Source organism: Neopsephotus bourkii, unplaced genomic scaffold (assembly GCF_033783945.1).
Source record: "Neopsephotus bourkii isolate Nb327-2 ecotype Australia unplaced genomic scaffold, CSIRO-AGI_Nbou_v1 NB_1780, whole genome shotgun sequence".
NCBI lineage: Eukaryota > Metazoa > Chordata > Aves > Psittaciformes > Psittacidae > Neopsephotus > Neopsephotus bourkii.
Genome location: NW_026902254.1, coordinates 4,527,978 through 4,547,667, shown reverse-complemented (window position 1 = coordinate 4,547,667; position 19,690 = coordinate 4,527,978). Strand labels below are relative to the sequence as shown.

Genomic DNA, 19,690 nt, shown 5'->3' with positions numbered 1-19,690 from the left:
TGACCACTGAGAAGAGGAAGGAAAAATGTTGAACAGAAGACTAGAGTGAACTTGGCTCTTATTCCTTCTGTTGTTGACCAGTCAAGTTAACTAAATTAATTATCATACATGGCTCAGAATAAATTGCTTTATTCTGTTTTTAACTTGCTGGTCATCTGGCAGTGAACAGGACAAGTTTACAAGCAGAGCTAAGAATATTGCTGGGACAGCTTGGTTGGTGTCTGTTGAGGCGGGGTTGTTCTGGAAAATGTGGCCTTTTTGTGAGAAGGTGAGAGCTGGAGTGAATACAGAAAACATGCCAATGAGTAAGCAGGTGTTTTTAGTTCTGCTACTCTCACAGCATGATTTTAAGCTAGGAGGGCAATTCGCTGTTGATTTCCAGGGGTTTTTAGTATTGTATCAGAAGAGAAATTAAGTCACTATTTTGACTTTCTAATGAAAAAAGCAAATACTGATTTTCAAGAAATAGAATACTATTGTGGAGCACTGTTTTGGGAGCTTTTAACTCCTTGCCTATTGTCCTGCTAAATACATGTGTGGTCTGAACTATCACTTAAATTGGTCTCTACATTGTGCATTGCAGTCTAATGATCACACGTTGCATTAGTGTAGAGAGTAGTTAAGAATATGGATTTTAATATTAAAACTACATAAACTGAGGAAGTTTCAATCCTAAATGCGAGCTTTGAATTAAAATAAATCATTGCAGTTAGTCATACACATTATCTTTATTACTGCGTTCTCGTGCATTCTGTCTGTAATTGGACAATCACAAACAGAATGTATCAGATTATATCATACAAATGTGTTACTTAGCCTTCTCTTATCCTAATAATATCAGATCTACAGTGATGTGAGAGAAACTAGAGGAACATCAGAGCTACTTTTTATTCCTGATCCTTAAAGACTGTTCTGCTGGGTTTGAGGTTGTATGTATGTACATACATCATCCATGGAGTAAATACACATGCCTCATGTTTTAAATCAACTATGTGAAAAAAAGAAGCTTAAACAGATGTAGGCATGTATATTTAAACTTTTGTAAGTTGCTATATTCATCACTCCTAATAAGTTATCCTAGCAGAAAAACTTTCTGGGTCATTCAAAATATATCTGGTGCCATCTGCTGATAATAATTAAGAAATATTTGCTAGTGATACTAAGCGCAGAGACCTAATACTTACCCCAGAATACAATAAGTTGTGTTTAAAAATTTTAGGTGACTACAAATTTCCCACATGTAGTGAAACTTTCCTACTGTGAATTTAAAATCACAGGTCTCTACACGCTTTCATTGTATACTTGTATAATAATACATACTTACAGCCTCTGAATGTAAGTAATTAGACTTTACACAATACATTTGAAGTACATGTACCCTAGTCTGGTCATTCAGGAGTCAGGACTGAACTGGATAAAACCCAGAGCAAGATTCTTTGATCTGTCTCAGTGGTCATTCTTGCTAGTAGATGGATTGGCGTAAAATGCTTGAGCAAATATGCTGGGTGATACTCCAAACTACCTATTGGGAAATTTACACTTTGCATGCAAACATCTACCTTATCCAGTCCTTTTGGTTTCTCCACTTCCCTGAAAACAAAACTCAGTTTGTCTCCCATCTTACCTGTTTCAGAGTATGTTAAGTATCCCAGTAACTGTCACCATGTCCTTTGGTGTTTCTTTAAGGCAATCCAGGCTGACCTAAAAGCTGATTATTTTGTATCATATTCATACTTACCTTAAATCTTTAAATCCCTGTCTCTTCTTGGTGAAATCTGTTTCATTCATTACCTGTGAACTCAAGGATGGGCAGTGGTTAAAACATCAAAAAGGATATTTTTGGTTTGTGTTTGTGTAGAGTTGAAAGAGAAGGACCAGTGGGGTAGGGAAACGAGTACTACTACTACCACTTTAAAGGATAACATAGATCTTTTGAGTATAGACAATTATGCTTGTTTTGTGAAATAAAAGTATTGCAGTCATCAATGCAGTTTTACACTGATGAATAGCACAGCTTGCTTTAAGTGAGTTTCTTAATTGCACTGTTATTTATACTATGTATTGTTACTTATACATAGTTACTTATGCTTTGTTGATCTTCCTGGCACGCATATTTATGTTCAGATCCTTTTCAGTGATTAACAAATTTAGTTTCAGCTATGCTTGTTAATAAGTTGTTTAACTTTCTTCTAGGTGACAGATAACATTAAAATAAATTCATAGGTATCTTATGTTTGATCCCTTTTGGTTTTTTTGAAACACTTCTCTCCATGGGAGTCTTAGACACACAAGTGAAAAATAAGGTACCTGCAGTTTAGAATAGGAAATAAAGCTTTTCTGCCAGATGTTTTTATTGGTAGAACTTTGAAAAATTCCTGAAATTCCTGTGAGATTTTACAATAAAAATATACAACTTTATTGTAAAATTCAATTGCTTGTATTGCTGCGGTTTGCATGGGACATTTCAAGTAGTAATTCATAGCTTTATTTAACTTCTACTGTTTGTTTTCAGAACTATTTTCAAAAGTAAGCATGTGAACATGTGCAATCTGCAAGTGAAAATTCAACTTGCTTGCCAGCAATAAACAGAGATTCTGACTCCCATATTTGCGTTGTAGATTTACCCACATAGTTTTACTTGCATGCTGTAACAGAGGAATAAGGTAAAAATTACTGATGCGTGCTAAACATGTTCTTCAAAGTGACCTCAAGTTAGAAATGCTCATAAGAAAAACTTGCATACATCTGAATTAATGTCTTTGTTATACATGTACTTATTATACACATTTGTTTGGCTTATGGGAAGTATTTATTTAAAGAAAAGTAATGAAATTTGGTGTTTTTTAATGCATCTGTTGCCTGTGTTGTTTTTTATTCCTAGATCTTCCTCAGAACTGTGATCCTAACATTCCCCTAGTTGCTCAGGAATTAATGAAAAAAATGATCCGTCAGTTTGCGATTGAGTACATTTCAAAAAGTAGCAAAATTCAAGAGAACAGAAATGGTTCATCGTTTGAACCAAGTCTGATATGTAAAAGTATCCAAATGAACCAAACGGAAAACTCCCTTCAGGAAGAACAGGATAGCCCTCTAGACCTCACTGTGAATCGAACTCAAGAACAGAATACTCAGCAAGGTAAATGTCTATATCTGCTTATTTATGTTCTGCTGTCATTTATTGCCTTTTTAAGTCTTATTCATTTAAAAAAAAAGTCTGTGTCAGATATCTTTATTTCGTTTTTCCAAAGTAGTAATCAGTATATAGGAAAAAAATTATCCTATGTGATTAAAATAAGGTTGAAAGAAAATTGGCATTGCATCAACTTAACACTTAAAGAAAACTAATATATTTTCCTTTAAGCACCATGAAAAAATATTGTAAGAGAACTGGCCAGGGGGAAACCACAAAAAAAAAACCCCACCAGCCAAAACCCCATGTTCTTTCCTGTGCACCTGAAAGCACTGGCAAAAGCAGCTTTTGTCTTTTGCAGATACAGGAGTCCATGTTAATCCAATAATACTTGAGACCAGAGGAAAAAGTGTACCTAGGTCATGTACCATACTAAAGAAGTTAAAAGAAGGTAGAAATGCAGAACTTAGTTTCTGAAAAAAAACCATAACGTTTTGTCAGGATGAAAGCAGATTTCATATGTGTGTGCTCAGTGATGCAGTCTTCAATAAGGTGACACGTGCTTGGGGGACGGACAGTAGTCTGACATGGATTTACCTTGCTAAACATACCTAGTCTAGATTAGTTTAAGCATCCTTTTTCTTTGTCATAAAGTAATTGAGAAAATGTGGAATTCCTGCTTTTGTTCTGCGTCGTTAGCAGAAACCAGTTCATGCGTCCGTTTAGTGAATACCTTGTATAGATTAAATCCTGAGAAAATAACCTGCAGTGTTTTGACATACCTGTGCTATGGATGAATTAACAGATTTTAGAGATTTATAATTTGCTGGGTAGAAGCATGTTTCTTTTGCAAGGGCAATAGAAAGTACTTCCCTAGTATCAGCACTGTAGCCTGTTGCTTACTTCAACAGCTGCTTATAAAGAATAACTAGTTTAAGTGTCCATGATGGAGCAGAGTTTTCAGAGAAAGGTTTTGGTCCTTGCTGAGCCCAAATAAATCTTTGAGGAATGAAGGGGAAGGCAGATGGTGAAGAGGGCAGGAATGGGAAGAGAGTTCTGCTGCCACCCTCAGCTATTTGAAAATCTATTGATCTGTTCAAAAATAATTTAAAGTATAGAGAGATTGAGGTATTTAAATCTTTTTTTTTTTTTATGATTTGCATTTTTCTTATGGCAAAGCTAACCAACAAATTTAGAATTCTGCATCTTCAGCAAAAGATCTGAGGCTAAAATATTTGCTCAGCATACATAGTTTACTATGTGAAACTCATAAGCTGTGTAAGATACTGTAGATTCTCAGAACTTATATTGCATTATTTGCTGGAATGCTTTGCAAATGTTAAAGGTGCTAGTCTTGCTCTGTAGTATCGAGCTACTGAAATGGGAAGTATTGAAACAAAGCTGCAGCTGGAGAAAGGCTTTAAGCCATCTTCTCTACCAGGAAAGTTGTAGTGCACTTAGCATTTCCCATCAACATAACATAGCAGTTTTGAGCTATCTTAGCTTTCCACTGTAGTGGTAACACAAGCAAATAAGATCAAGATGAAAAAAGTCAGTCCGCTCTTTTTCTTTGTGTTGTGTTCTAGGTGTAATGATTCAGGAAGAGTTTTTTCAATTAGCTATTGTCAGGGACTGTGTATTACTATTTTACCTACTCTTCACCTCTGTCCTTTTCCTGAAGAGAACTTGGATATATTGACACATTACATGCTTGTGGTAGGGAATCATGAAATTTTTCAATTGGATCATTTTTAAAAGTGCATTATTCTTTGCCTAACATAGTATACTTCAGTTTGGAGATTCATAAATTATACCATGGTTCCCTTCTCAGTAGTGTCTTTCAGTTGTCATGCAACTCTTGTTATTATTTGCTATTTGTATTTCCTGTTACAATTTCCAAATGAAGTGGCAGTAACAAAGGAGGAAGTTCAAATTTATACATTTCTCTGATGGATCATCAGAGATGAAATCTGTCTCAATTCAAGTCTTGTGAAGCAGATAATGACTTAATTTCATTTTCTGTTAAAGCAGGTGCTTTGTATTTATAGTAGTCATCTTTAAGATTAATGATCTAAATTATAAAGCACTCTTGTTCCTTTACTGTGGCAATGATTCTTGGTCTTAAGTTGAGAGGAAGGAGTTAGTTTTATTTTCCAGATCACTAGAATCATTTTTGGGGTTGTTTTTCGTACTGAGTAGATCCAAGCTAAATGCTAGCTCAGTACTGAAAAAAAGATTCTGCCACTGAAGATGTCTGGATGATCTTATCTTCATATAAGAAAACTTCTTGCTTTCCTCCAGTACCTGTTGTTCATCTCCCAGAATATTCAGGTCTGACACTTCAAGACCTAGTATCCCTCTGTATTGGGTTTATGTGGCCAGGTTTTGGTAGCTGGGGAAGGCTGCAGGGATTGCATCTATGGAAGAGGTCAGCTCTGCAAGATGTGCAGAAGGTCAGAGTGGAGCCACATCCGAGAGGTTTCTGGTGCCTCTGAGAATTTATTCAAGAAAGAACAAAAATGCCAGAAGGCAGAGGAGTGAGAAACAGCAGGAGGAACAAGGTCAGAGAAGGAGGGGAAGAAGGTGCTTTAGGCACCAGGGCAGGTATTTCCCTGCAGCATATAGAGAGGACCATGATGGAGCAGGTCTTCTGCTGCAGCTCATGGAAGGCATCACTCTGGAGCAGGTATTTACACTGCAGGCGGTGGAAGACCTCACATTTGAGCAACTGGATATTTCCTGAAGGAACTGCAGTCTCTGGAGAACTCACAATGGAGTAGGGGAAAAGCATAAGGAGGAAGGACCTGTAGATTGTACTAACCCCCCATTTGCAATCCTGCTGTGCTGCCTGGAGATGGGGGAGAATGGTAAAGGAGGTGGGAGTGCAGTTGAGCCTGGGAAAAGGTGGAGAGGTGCTTTAACTTTTGTCTTTCTCGTTATCCAAATCTATTTGAATTGCAGTTTTCCCCGTCTCTTTTGGCTGTGATGGTAATTGGTAAGTGATCTCCCTGTGTTTTATCTTGATGATGTTTTGCATCTTATTTTTTTCTGCTGCCCCTGTTGAGAGGGAGTGAGAGTGGGACTGCATGGGGATCTGGCTGCTGGCCAGAGTCAACCCATTGCACCGCTGGTACTGAATCATTCAGTACTGAGTATTTAAGCACTGGCATCCAAGGATGTCTGGCTGGTGCCTGACTGATGGCAGAGTCACAGATTATGTCCTGCTTTCTTGTACATGTGGAAGTGTAGTAACTTAGCAGGGTACTTGGATTCCTGTGCACCTTCCTGCCAAGTAATTAGGCAATTTCTTCATGGTCAGTCAATTAGGATCAACTGTCTCAGATACCTATGTCTTGCTCTTTTTTCCTAATCCATGTAATTCTTAAGACTCTCCAGGCTTTGAAAAGAATGCTCTTTATAGTGAAAAAGTGTTTTGTGTACCCTGCATCTAGAAAAAATAGGGTGGTATTGTGTGTTTTTGCAATATTATTTTTCCTCAAAACTAAGAGAATGAAAAGGCAGCATCCTTGTAGAATAAAATATTGAGTGGAGAACAGTCTTGGAATACCTTGGAGTAGCTTATTATTTTCTTGTGCAGTAATGATGCTGACCTCTTTGGGCAGTGTTCCAGGAACAGTTGACTTTGGTGCAGAGTTCTCTTTCCGTTGATAGACACGGGAGAGTTGATCACTCTCAGGCTTTTAAGCAAAGTGACTTACAGAGGCAGAAATATAAAGAAGTACAAACAAGTTATCTGATCATTTATCTTATTCTTGTTGCTGTATCCTCTAGGAACAGTGATAGTTTGTAAACAAAGCAGCAAATGAAGAGAATTTGCATAGACTTCCGTGTTTCATTAATCCATCGTAGATTGGAAGACTTCAGAATGTAGCCGGCAATGAGTGACACTTCACACTATGAACTTCTTACAGCTAGGCTATAGCTTTGTCATTGTTGGCTATTACTGAAAAAGTAGGAAAAGTAAGGATAATCCAAGCCAAAATTCTGTTTAAATGATTTAAAATAGCATTTTATTATCCAGTTTAACAATGTTCATTTGATTTCACCAAAATTTGCAGCAAAATAATGATTTCTGAATAATGGACCAGAATTTGGAAACAGTTCTTAATTTTTGAAAAGTAGTTTAATATTGTGAAAGTCCATGTTGAAGTTTAGTATAGCTGCTGGGCTCACAGCTGTATGGCTTCTTGTTTGCTGTGTTCAGGGCTATTGAAATAATCCCAAACATTACTAAAAATAACCTTTTCTTCATATATTGTTCTTACCATCTGTACTGGGGAAAACACTGTGCTTTTTAAAGGTACACATGCAATGTTTCCAAAGACAAATTGTATGAGCTGTAAATATATTCAAGAAACGGTTTGTTTAATGCTTCGGCATGACAAGGTAACCCTAAAAATATATTGTTTTGGAGGGGAGTGTTTACTTATTCCTTGGTTGCCTTGGTGGCTAACAGCCACACTCCTTGTCTGACACTGTCTTGTTTGCCCCTCTCTCAATGGCACAAAGGGGAGAAAATGGGAAGAACAAGGAGGAGAGCTCATGAGTTAAGGATATTGTCATTGCTTACCACTTGCTATCATGGGCAAAACCAACTCTGCTTTGGGAAAATTAACTTAAATTATTGTCTATTAAAATAATTATTTCAGGTAGTGGAAACAGAAAGACACATTATAACACCATCTTTCCTCCCCCTTTCCCAGGCTCAGCTTCACTCCAGCCACCCTTGTGACCACCACCACCCCTGTGGTGCAGGGGAATGGGTGTGGGGTGTCTACAGTCTGTACCAAACAGTTTCTTCTCTGCCATTTTCCTCTGCCACTGGGCTTCCCTCTGCTGTTTTCTCATTCTGTTTGTTCCCTTTTTCTGTCTCCACCCAGCACTTTTTACACTTTCTTAAATATGATTTTCCAGAGGTTCTGCCCAAATGGCTGCTGAGCTCTGCTGTGTCCAGCATTTGGTCTGTTGGAATCAGCTAGAGCTGTTTATGCCCAGCACAGGGCAGCCTCTGGCATCTCTTTGCAGTCACTACAAGACTCTGCCATGGGCACCCAGTGCATAGCCATGTACTTTTCATCTAGCAGTTTTTCATTTTACAGAATAGCATGTCAGGTCAGCAAAAAGGGGCTAGTCAGAGCAGTAGCTAAGAATTGTCATTCTTACTGCCAGTTCTCTGAAAACATTGTCTCCATATGCAGCAGCACAGAAAATAAACAACAGAAGGCAAGGCATCATCAGGAAAGGTATTGAAGACAAGACAATGTAATTTTGTTGCTATGAAAAACCTGATTGAGGTTTACCACAGTGTGACGGATAAGGTAGAGTTACTTACTGAACTGCGCAATATGAGAACTGGGCAGGGCTTGCTGAAACTTCTTGGAAGGGAAAAGCATATAAGGGGCAGCTTTTGCACAGCAATTTGCAAATATCAGAAACTGCTTTGACAGGAGGTTGTAGAGATGGACACTGTCACTGGATTCAGAAAAGACCTTAAACAACTTCCGAGCTAACTGAACTAAGCCCAGAAACTAAAGCTGGAGTAGACAGGGATGTATTTCTCACATTCTTAATTCAGTAATTACTGGAGAGCTACTGGGAGAGCAGAAGAGGAACAAGCTGAAGGTGGTGGACAGGCTGATGTGCTCTCCCACACTAGGAGTGGTGTTTTCCCATGCCTAGAGAATGAGGACTGGGTAGAGAAGGTTGTGTGACCCAGGAAGGAGGTTCATAATAGCTAGTGAGAGGTTTGCTGAAAAGCAGGGGAAAGAATTTTGTTAGAAACACCAAATGTAGGAATTCAGGAGTGACCCATACAGTTTCTGTTAGTTATTCTTCCACCTCACGGTTATTTTGAAGATGATCTTTAATCACAGTTATGTTTTGGTATTGCTGGACCTGGTGATCTGGTGCTAAGAAGCAAAGACTAGAGGTTGAGCCATTTCTCTGAAGATCGCAATCATTTAATTTGCACAGAAATAACTTTATTAGAAGATCATAAGCAGCAGACATGAAAAATTGATATCTTTTCTATATTATCCAGAGTTACTGTTTATGAAGACTGTTGTCTTGGTAGTCATGGCTTCAGCTAAAGAGTAGATGTAATTCCATGTCTGTTATTAAAATTATAGTGGTTTGGTTGTTTGTTTTTGGGTTTGGTTTTTTTTTTGGTGGTTTTTTTTTTTTGTTTGTTTGTTTGTTTTTTCCCTGATGGAACTCAGTTCCTGCTAGAATTCTTGCCTAAATGCCTGTTTTGAGTGATTAGAAAGTTCTGTGGTGACTTTAGCTGGTATTTTGTATGTATATCAAATTTCTTGCATGGTTCCCTTTCACTCCTGCTGAGGATCAGCTTCCCATAAGGCATTGTCTTTAGGTAGGTGTCATATTCTTAATGCTTACATATGCTGTGTTGGAGGATCCAACTGTCTTGAACCTGAAATGACTCTTCAGTCCTGCTTACCCTTTAGGGGCACAAAATGTACCTAATTTTTGTTTTAGGGGTCTGTATTTTCAGTACTGTCTTCTTTTTAATATTTTTTCAGCTTATTGGTGGCCTTGGCAAAGCCAGTTCTGAAATATTGGAAATTAAAATCGTTTTTATTGGATTTTGTTATGGAGACTGGCAAGAGTCTTTGGGTTTTCTTTGTTGGGTGGTGTTTGATTTTTTGGGTTTGGGCTTTTCTTTTTCTACAGAAATCTAGTTGGCTTCATTTTAACTTTTTTTGAGTACAGGGAGTATTAGCTCTTGATGAGTTGTGAACTTTAAAGTCACTTTTTCTCTAGTGATCTCTTTTAAACTTATTTTATCATGGTGCCTATGAATATCAACTGAAGATGGAGAAACTGTTGTGAAAGGGAGCATACACAAGCACTTAAGAAAGGGAGATGTACTTTGTGTGACTGACACAACACAGCAGATTAAATCTGTCTGTTACACAGACTTGAGGATATTTCGAGCTTAGGTATTTGTGATACTTTCCAGCTGGGTATGCTAGGTAATACTTGAAAAATATTTCCATAGTGCTTTTAATTGGCTTTTCCTTCTGGCATATCAGAAAGGGTGATTAAATAGTCCTTCCTTTAGCTTTCTTAGGGTTAAGGAAGACTTTGAAAGGAATGTGTTCAGGAGTAAAGAAGCGTCTTTGACAAGTAGCATACTTATAAATATTTTTTTACTCAGGCTGAATAATGCTACTTTTTCTCCCTTTACCTTTCAAATAATACAAAATAGTTGTGAGAAAACAGTTAAAGATGAGGAAAACCAGTCAAAATTAAATAGATGGATTTGATTACTACACAAAGCTATTTCTGTGCAGCATTGGTACAAAAGAGTTATCCTGACAATTTTTCTGACTTCTTTGAGTGTTGGTATTTGGACTATTCAGCCAATGCTTCATGTCCGGATCTGAGGCTGTGGGAAAATAGATACAGTTGATGATGTTTTAGAAATAATATGCAGTAACATGAAAATGACACTAATGTAAAAAATGGGTAGCATAAGGTTTCTTGTAGAGCTGAATGTTGAGGTACATGTTGAAACAAAATCGGATTTGCAGAGGTCAGGCATACAAAACATCCCAAGTTTGAAACAGAAAACCAAGAAAGAAAGATATGAAATTAAATATATTTAGGGGATTTGTCTATAATTTAAATGTGCTTTTTTTCTTTAAGACGAAAACAAACTAGGAATAATACATGTGCTAATTAGCTGCTTTATGTTTCAATGTTCTTTAATATTGATTAAAAAAATGGTTTTCTATTTCAGTACTTCATAGACTTCAACAGTCAACTATAAATCTTGAATTCAACATTTGCCAGTGACTTAACAGAGTGGACTCCCACCCCAGTTTAGGTCTTACCATTTCTCTAGTTTCATTATTACATATATATATGGGGGCGGCAGGGGGAATATGTATAAACAAACTGTTAGGACATTTAATGACATAGGTCTTGTGCCCAAAACTCTGTACTGGGCTGAAGCTTTCTTCCCAGATACTGAGGTACTGCTGTCTCATCCAGTAACCTGGTCGGGTCTCACAGCTGACCCTGATCTGAGCAGGGGGTTGGTCTAGAGACCTCCTGAGATCCCTGTAAGCCTGAATTATCCTGTAAGCCTATAATTAGTTAGTTCAGTTTTAACTTCAGTATCATGTTTGGTTGTTTACAGTATGTAAATATGAATAAGTGGGTTGCTTTGTTTGCCTTGAAAGTAAACAATGCGGTATATACACATGTGTGATATTTAGGCAAACAGTCATGTGTTCCTGTTTAAGAGAGATTCTTCTTTTAAATTTTATTCTTTCTGAATAGGATGTTTCTATTTCTTTCTTAATTTTAAAAAGTTTTCTTGCAAGTCATATCTAAACCCATTTGCTGACAGCTGACATTGTTAAAGGGATGTCAGTAACTTCACAAGACAAAGTAACTGCTTAAAAAATGGGCCATAGGTCTAAACATTTGCTAACAAAATTTTCAAGATCACCATTAAACAACTGCTATCACCACTACTCATTCTTTGCAGGGGATGGAGTGCTAGATCTCTCTACAAAGAAAAGCGCAAGGTTGGAAGAACCAAAATACGACCCGTTGTGTTCTGAAAACTCAGTGTCTGGGTAAGCAATTCTTAGGAATCTTTTTGGCTTATATAAAAGACAATCCAGGTTTCTCTCCTCTGAAGTCAGGTTTTGTGTTCATAACATATTTGTATATACTGACACACACGTGGTTCCTATTTTGCTTTCAAAAGAATTTTTGTCACTCATAAGTGTGTGTCTATGTATATATCATATGTTTCATTTGTCTTTTTCCTTTTTTTTTCTGTTTAAAGAAAAGTTATCAGAACAATCACCAAACTTTAGTTCATGTTACTAAAAATTACCTGAAAATTTATTACATAACACATTTAAAGTAATAGGCTAGTAGAAGATGTAAATACATTCTTTCAGAGTTTACTTAGGAAACTTCAATTTTGGACAAAAATGAGCATGTTAATATTTAGATTTAAAATATTCTTCAACTAACATGAACAAGTTAAATGACTATCTCTAATATTCCTTAATAAGAGAGAGAGAGCAAGCAAGTGCGCGAGAGAGAGCTCTTAATCATCATACTACTACTTACATCATGGTTCTGACTATGGTGTGTGGTGGCAAATGGTTAAATTTCTTTATTCAGCAAAAATAACCAACATTGCATCTGCTGAAAGCTACCACAAAACTAGTGAAATGCATTGTTTTGTTGGATTTTGTTACAATCTTGGCATCTTCCCATCCACTAGCCATAGCAGGACCCTTTTTGTCACCTGTATGTCTTACCAAATAACTTACTACAAATAGAACTACAATAGCAGTATTTCTTGAATGGTGTAAAATTTCATTTTACTAATTTGTTGGTATGAAGAAGTTTTAAAACCAAAATGGCTTTGTAATTAGAGAGCTGTAAATAGTGGCTAGAAGTCTTTAATACTGTGTTTTATCTTACCAAAATGGACTTGTTAGCTACAGCACTTAATCTTATTGTTGTAGAAAGCCTAGTTTTGTGTAAGTCTGGGCTGTTTGTCGGTAGTTATGTACTTATTGCTGCAAATTTTCTATGAGGGGGTTGACTCTTTTATTACTTGTTTAGCGGTAACGTCACGTTTCTACTAACAAAAACTCCTTCAGGATTTGGGTATTTAATGAAACGTTAATTGTATAATTAAAATTATAACCGTGTTGCTCTGCAAGCATGTGAACAAGGGGATATAGCAAGCACATGAGAATATTATCAAATGCTGAGCTAGGATATTAAGTTCTTGGAAGGGCTGCTGTAGAAGCCACCGTATGATTTTTGATGCACTGTCCTACCAGAACTGTAACATTTTGCTAGGATAATCATTTAACTACCACATCTCAAAGGCTTTAAAGTATCAGAAGCAGTGATGTTACCGAAGCAAGGAGTATAATAAAGGAGTGGACCCTTCCCTTCCATAGCTGTGTGAGAGTCTCTCATACATCAGTTTACCATCGTTTCATTCCATCCATCCAGGAGACTACACAGACACAGAGAGGACTATGTGGAAAGAAGTGCTGAGTTTGCAGATGGTTTGCTCTCAAAAGCTTTGAAAGACATTCAGTCTGGAGCACTGGACATAAATAAAGCAGGCATACTTTATGGCATACCTCAAAAAACTTTACTTCTCCACTTAGAAGCCTTACCAGCAGGAAAGCCTGCACCTTTTAAAAACAAAACTCGAGATTTCAGTGATAGTTATTCATTTAAAGACAGTAAAGAAACTTGTGCAGTCCTACAAAAAGTAGCCTTGTGGGCAAGAGCTCAAGCAGAGCGCACAGAAAAAAGTAAACTCAGTCTACTTGAAACCTCAGAATTAAAATTCCCAACAGCTTCCAGTTACCTCCACCAGTTAACTCTACAGAGAATGGTCACTCAATTTAAAGAAAAAAGTGAAAATCTACAGTATGAAACTTCAAGTCCTACTGTACAATTAAAAATTCCTCAGCTAAGAATAAGTTCTGTGTCCAAACCACAGTCTGATACTGCTGGTCTTCTGGATGTTATGTACCACGTTTCTAAAACCTCCTCAGTCTTAGAAGGATCAGCTCTTCAAAAATTGAAAAATATACTCCCCAAACAGAACAAAATTGAATGTTCTGGACCTGTAACTCACTCAAGTGTTGACTCCTACTTTCTGCATGGGGACCTCTCTCCTTTGTGTCTTAATGCTAAGAATGGGACAGTAGATGGAACCTCAGAAAATACAGAAGATAGTTTGGATCGTAAAGATAATAAGCAACCACGAAAAAAACGTGGCCGCTATCGGCAGTATGATCATGAAATAATGGAAGAAGCAATTGCAATGGTAATGAGTGGGAAAATGAGTGTTTCCAAAGCACAAGGAATTTATGGGGTACCTCACAGCACTTTAGAATATAAAGTAAAAGAAAGATCTGGAACACTGAAGACTCCGCCGAAGAAGAAACTCCGATTACCAGATACTGGCTTATTTAATATGACAGATTCAGGGACTGGCAGCTGCAAGAATAGTAGCAAGCCTGTGTAGAATAATTGTTAGCGAATTGTTTTGTGTGTGTGTACGTATGTCTGTATATACACACACCATGTGAGAAATACATATACTCACTCTGACAGAAGACGTGAAACTATACAGTTCAAAAACCACACACATGCCTTTTGAAAAATAGTTTTATTCAGGGTTTTCACTGTGGACAGAATTATAGAGTTGCTGACTTAATTCTGATAGTGTGTATTTAATATAATCCTTGTATAAATAGGTGAAAAGATTCAGGTTTTATTTAGTAGTCAATAGCATAAAGATGTTTTGGGAAAACAAGTATTTGTCATGTGAAGCATAATTTTTAATTGGTGAAAAACCACTCTACCCATTCAATAATCCATCTTATTATGGAAGTACACAACCAAGGGTTAGCAGACTTTTATACTTCACAGAATACTTGCAATAAATTGTAAGTAACTCAGATTATACAAGTCAAGGGATTTTTTTAAAAAGCTAGTTCCTTACAAGGAGGTGGATTTGTGAAATATTAGTAGGATATAGTACATTCTGTGAAAGAAAAAAGTTCATTGTTGCTTAAATATCCAATACAAGTAAGAAAAAGATTTCATTACTAAAAATGTGTGTTTAGCAGGCATAAACTGCATTTTTTTTATCAGTTTAAGAAAATTTCGTTGTTGGTTTAGAAAGAAATTGGTGTTTACAAAGTGTACACTTATGAAATCTGAGAAATTACTGTAGTTATAGAGTTATTAAATATGAAATAAGATGGAATACTGAGAGCATAAAATAATTTAAACTTTAACATAATTTTCCTTTTTAGTTTGACAAGATAACTTGTAAGGTTTAAGAAGAAAGTTGGAATGCAGTTTAGAGCATGTTCATAATGTGCACAGAATGAGCTTGAGAATGGTTTGGGTTCGTTTGGGTTTTTTTGTTGAAATGTGCTGGTTAGTTGATGTTATGACTACTTAAAATTTATTAAGGATTGTGTCACACTCCTTTTGAAAAACCTCACTGTAACTGTAATGTATTTGCTGCTGTGACATTTCAAAACATTTTCAGTTTTTCAAATGAATACCAAGTTACATTATCACTTTGCTAATAACCAAATTTGCAGTTCAGGGTCTTGATAGAAGTACAGATATTAAGCGGTGAAGCTGTTTTGAACTTTCAATAATATAAATTCTTTATAAATTTGGTAGTTAGAAGTTAGGCAGTTCACTTTACGTAACTTTTAATAGAATTTAAGGGAGACCAATTACCTTCATATTGCAGTTTTTATATGAATTTCAAAGTATTCACATTAGACTTTATATCATACTTATTTTTTTTGTGTACTATCACAAAGTATATGTCTACATATGAAGAATGGGGGCTTGCTTCTTACATTCAATACTGAACATCAATGCCCTTTTCCTCTCAAAATGTAATTTTTTATGTATAATTTGGCATAGAAAAACTTTTCTCCAACTTTTATACGTTTAGTACACAAGCATCCATTTTTTCCCCCAACAAATTCACATTTTTATAGGTTGATTATATAAATTAAACTGGACGTTAGATACATATGGGCCACAAGAGGTAATTTGACTTAAAGATAAACTTGCCATTAAAAAAGTAAAGAGCATACTGCAATATTAATGGCAAAATCTAGCCCATAGTAATGCTACTAAAAAGGTGATAACTTCCATTTTAAAACAAAATACTCCATTGAAACTGCACCACCAGTGTCTCAGTTCTTTGGTCTCTCAGATCTATACTGAATCGTCTTCAGTGATTGAAGTTTACTTACATATTACAGAATGAATCCTTTTTATAAGCAGAACTGTACCTGATAACAAGAAGGTCATGAAACAGCAGATGTCAGGGTCATCTTTCATTTTAAAAGAATTAAGCCATATTTTGGGAGGGCCAGAAGGATTAATTTGTGAATATATCCCCACAGAAGAATGAGGTTGAAAAACCTTAAATGTTTCAAGATCTGTCTTTACACAGTTTTACTTGCAAAAATTTGGGGCTTCAACACTTTGCCTGATATTTGTACCATACTGATCTTTTGTACTCCTCAGACAATGTTATAAACTTGAATCAAAAGTTTATATTGAAGGCCAGTTAGACTACTCTTTTTATATCATTTAAAAGATGACCTGACCAAAAACTTAACAGGATTCATAAAATCAGGGATCATTTTACTATTGACTTAACAGTACTCAGTAGTTTTGTATGTAATATTATAATTAATTTTCAACATTTTAGTACTTGTATTTATTTTTTGGTCAGAAATAGTATATTAAAATATTTTTTGATAGTTTATAGATGATACTCAACCTGTAAGTGTTTAAAGGAACAGAATTATTTGTTTCTAATTATTAGGTTAACCTTTGACTACACAACTAAGGAAAGGCAGGGAAATATTTAGATTCTCCTATCCCAACCCCTATGTATTCCATTAAATGTCATTTAAAGTACACATTTTGAACTGTTTTATAAATTCAGTTACCAGTTGCTACTTATTAATTGACAATTTCTGAAAATTCCTGTTTCAACAGAATTTTAAATGAAAGCGAAAGCAAGCCCTACATGCTTTCTACTTATTTGAATGTTTCTCAAGTATTTTATATTAAAAAACAGTGCCTCTGTTTTTAGAACTACTGCTCAGTAAAGCTGTTTAAACCATTTCTGGTAGCTAATGACAATTTTATATTAAATTGTATATTAACTTTAGTGAGACTGATTTTTTTAGTTGTTTACAGTACAAATACTTGTATTTGTTTTTTAATTGCAGTATTTCCATTGTCGCAGTAATTTAGTAAAACTCTGTGGCTGCCTTGATTTTTGACTGATTTTTGTTAACAACTGATTTTTAGGCAATTAGTTATATTTATGCATAAATCAATTGCACTATAATTCATGAATTATTTATTACAATATTTTCTAATGAATTCCATGTATTTGTCTTGTGTTGTAAATGTACTGTAATTCTGTTTCTTATTTGTGTTGTTATATTCCTAAATCTGATTGTATGAATTTAATTGTTTAGTTAACGTGTTTCTACGTTGTAATTTGTAGTAAAGCACTTCAATGCTTTTGCACATAAATTTACAACACTGATGTGTGATTGATTTGCTCATTCAGTAAAAAAAAAAGAAAGAAACAAAAACCTGTACCCTGACTCCTTTGACTTACTCCTGAGGCACAAGTTCATTAGCAGTAGCATAAGATCAAGAACTGCATAAATTAAGCATGTAATGGCTAATTTACTATGAGTATTTTATATACCAGAAAGAGCTTTAAAGACAGATGATTTCTCAGAATTTATGCATTACTCGTAGAATTAGTTCTCTAATTTTCTTCTCATTTATAACAGCTACTTCTTTAGTTTGCATTTAAAAAATATTATATATTACAGATAACATAGCTTTTTTGAGGGATTTATTTACTTAGGAAAGTCAGAAAGCAAGCATTTCTATAGGACTAATTTATTGTTCTATAATAGTTCTGTGCTGTTTGTATGAGTACTTAGAAGTATGTTCTGTTCCCAGTCTCTAAAGAAGTTTCTAGATTGATCTGTCTTGTCTGTGGCTGAGATGACAGAGGATAGAACAGTAGGGAAGGACATCTTTTGGGAGTCCTCTGACAGATCTCTTTCCTGATAGTTTGTTGTTTGTTTTTTTTATTTGTGGAGGAGGCAAATGTTTACGTTCTTATACATAAAATAGTGCACTGAAAGGCTAGTACTTAACCTTATGTCATTTCTGCCTTTACTCCAGTTAATCCCCATTCCATGGTATTGACCATCCCTGCCCTCCAGCAGGGAAATAACATCGTTCCATGCTTAACTTTTGTCCTCGGAGATATTGTGCACAAAAGGCACCGGAGTGAGCAGTGCATATTGACCCTCTTACTCCCTCAGTTTCCTACCCGTGTGTGATTTGTAGAAAGTATAAGACTGTTCTGTGGAGGAAGTATGCAATTGGGAGAGTGATAGCTGTTCCTTCTAGGGGATTGTTTAAGCCTTTTATCTTGAGGGTAGCCTAAATTACTGTGTGATGACACAAATCAAAAGCACTATAGGCAGCAATTACAGGAAACTGAAATATAATTCCATAATTTTATTGAAAAGCTCCTAAAAATTTAAGTATATTGACGGCTCTGCACAGAGACATTTTAAAGAAATTAGTTGCTTTATTGCTTTAATTTGTTTGCATAGTAAGCTGTTCTCCAAAATGGTAACAGAGTAAGGAGTTGGTGTGTTTTCACAAACTTGGAAGATCATGTGGAGTGGGGTGCTGTTGCAGTAGAATAGCTGAAGTTGTCTGACAGCTTTAGAAACTAACACACGTTAAGGGAAAGCAGGTTATAGACATTAGGCTATGATAAGTTGAAAAGCAATCATTTTGGAAGAATGTCCAGTATGTGTGTGATAACCAGGATATTAGTTTATGCAACAGGTTGATCTCCATATAGCAAATTCAGAGCGGTTCTGAGGCCTTTGGAAATTTTGGTTACTGACTTTGAGAAAGCATTAGTGCTCTGGAAGTTTCTGCCACCAGTGAGCGTACTTTAAATAGCAGTTATGAAAACAGGTCCTATTAGAGCTCTCCAGTGAAACTCCGTTATACATACATTGTGAGTCTAGAGAGGCAGATACCTGCCTGGAGTCTGAAAAGACTGTATAATAGCCATCTTTTTTCCAAATTAGTACCTAACAAACTTACTGAGATTTACAAACAAAATATTGAAGTTCTAATGCCATGTTTTGGGGGGATTTTTTGTTTTTTGGGTTTGTTGTTTTTTTGTTTTGTTTTTTTTTTTTTTTTTTTGTTCTATCTGGCCTTTCAAAACATTATTTAACTGAAGTTACAATGGTGGGAGGGGAATTAGTTTTTATCCATAATTGTATTACTAGAATAAGCTTTGATTTCACAAGTGTAGCAATACATTTCAACACCTCATGACTCCTGAGCTTGTTGGATGGAGTAACTCTCAGACTTTTCTCAGTGAAGCAGTGTCTCAAATTAGTTAAATCCTGACAGTGACATGCCCTTGAATAATGTTGGTTTTACTTTGGATTGAAAGTGTAAAGAGGGTTTTTTCTTTTTAATACTTTAATTATTTAAGTTTAAACATAATTAGAATTTCAACTAGGGCCTTCACAATTATCTGATGCTTTTATGAGTTAGTATCATCTAAATGCTTAATTTCTAATATATATCATTTCATACTAAGTGTTACAGGAGAAGGAAAAGACATAAGAAATTATTAAGCATAGTTAACGTGTTTTATGCTCTAAAATCCACGTGAAACAATAAAAGTACAAATTTCTGTATGTAACTTCCAGTAAAAAACTTTAAGCTAAAGTTATTGATGCCAGTAACATTGGGTATGAGCTAAGTAATGAATAGGTAACTTTATAGAAATTTTAAATATTTCTTCTTTGATAATACAATTGTAGACCAAATCAAAATGATTTTTTTCCAAATGGCAGGCTTAAATGCAGAGAATTA

At 35.7% G+C, this 19,690-nt stretch overlaps 1 protein-coding gene across 13 annotated transcripts in view; it reads left to right on the top strand.

The window, feature by feature from the left end:
• Positions 1-19,690, top strand: part of LCORL (ligand dependent nuclear receptor corepressor like) — a 79,449-nt gene that overhangs the window by 38,580 nt on the left and 21,179 nt on the right. For 6 of the 13 annotated variants that reach the window (XM_061379806.1, XM_061379799.1, XM_061379797.1 and 3 more), the window contains 2 exons: positions 2,882-3,136; positions 11,670-11,760. In XM_061379806.1, coding sequence (XP_061235790.1) covers positions 2,882-3,136; positions 11,670-11,760 — 346 coding nt within the window. Of the gene's footprint in view, positions 1-2,881; positions 3,137-11,669; positions 11,761-13,174; positions 18,959-19,690 lie in introns of those variants that run through there. The other 7 variants (XM_061379807.1, XM_061379803.1, XM_061379802.1 and 4 more) reach the window with 5 other exon arrangements.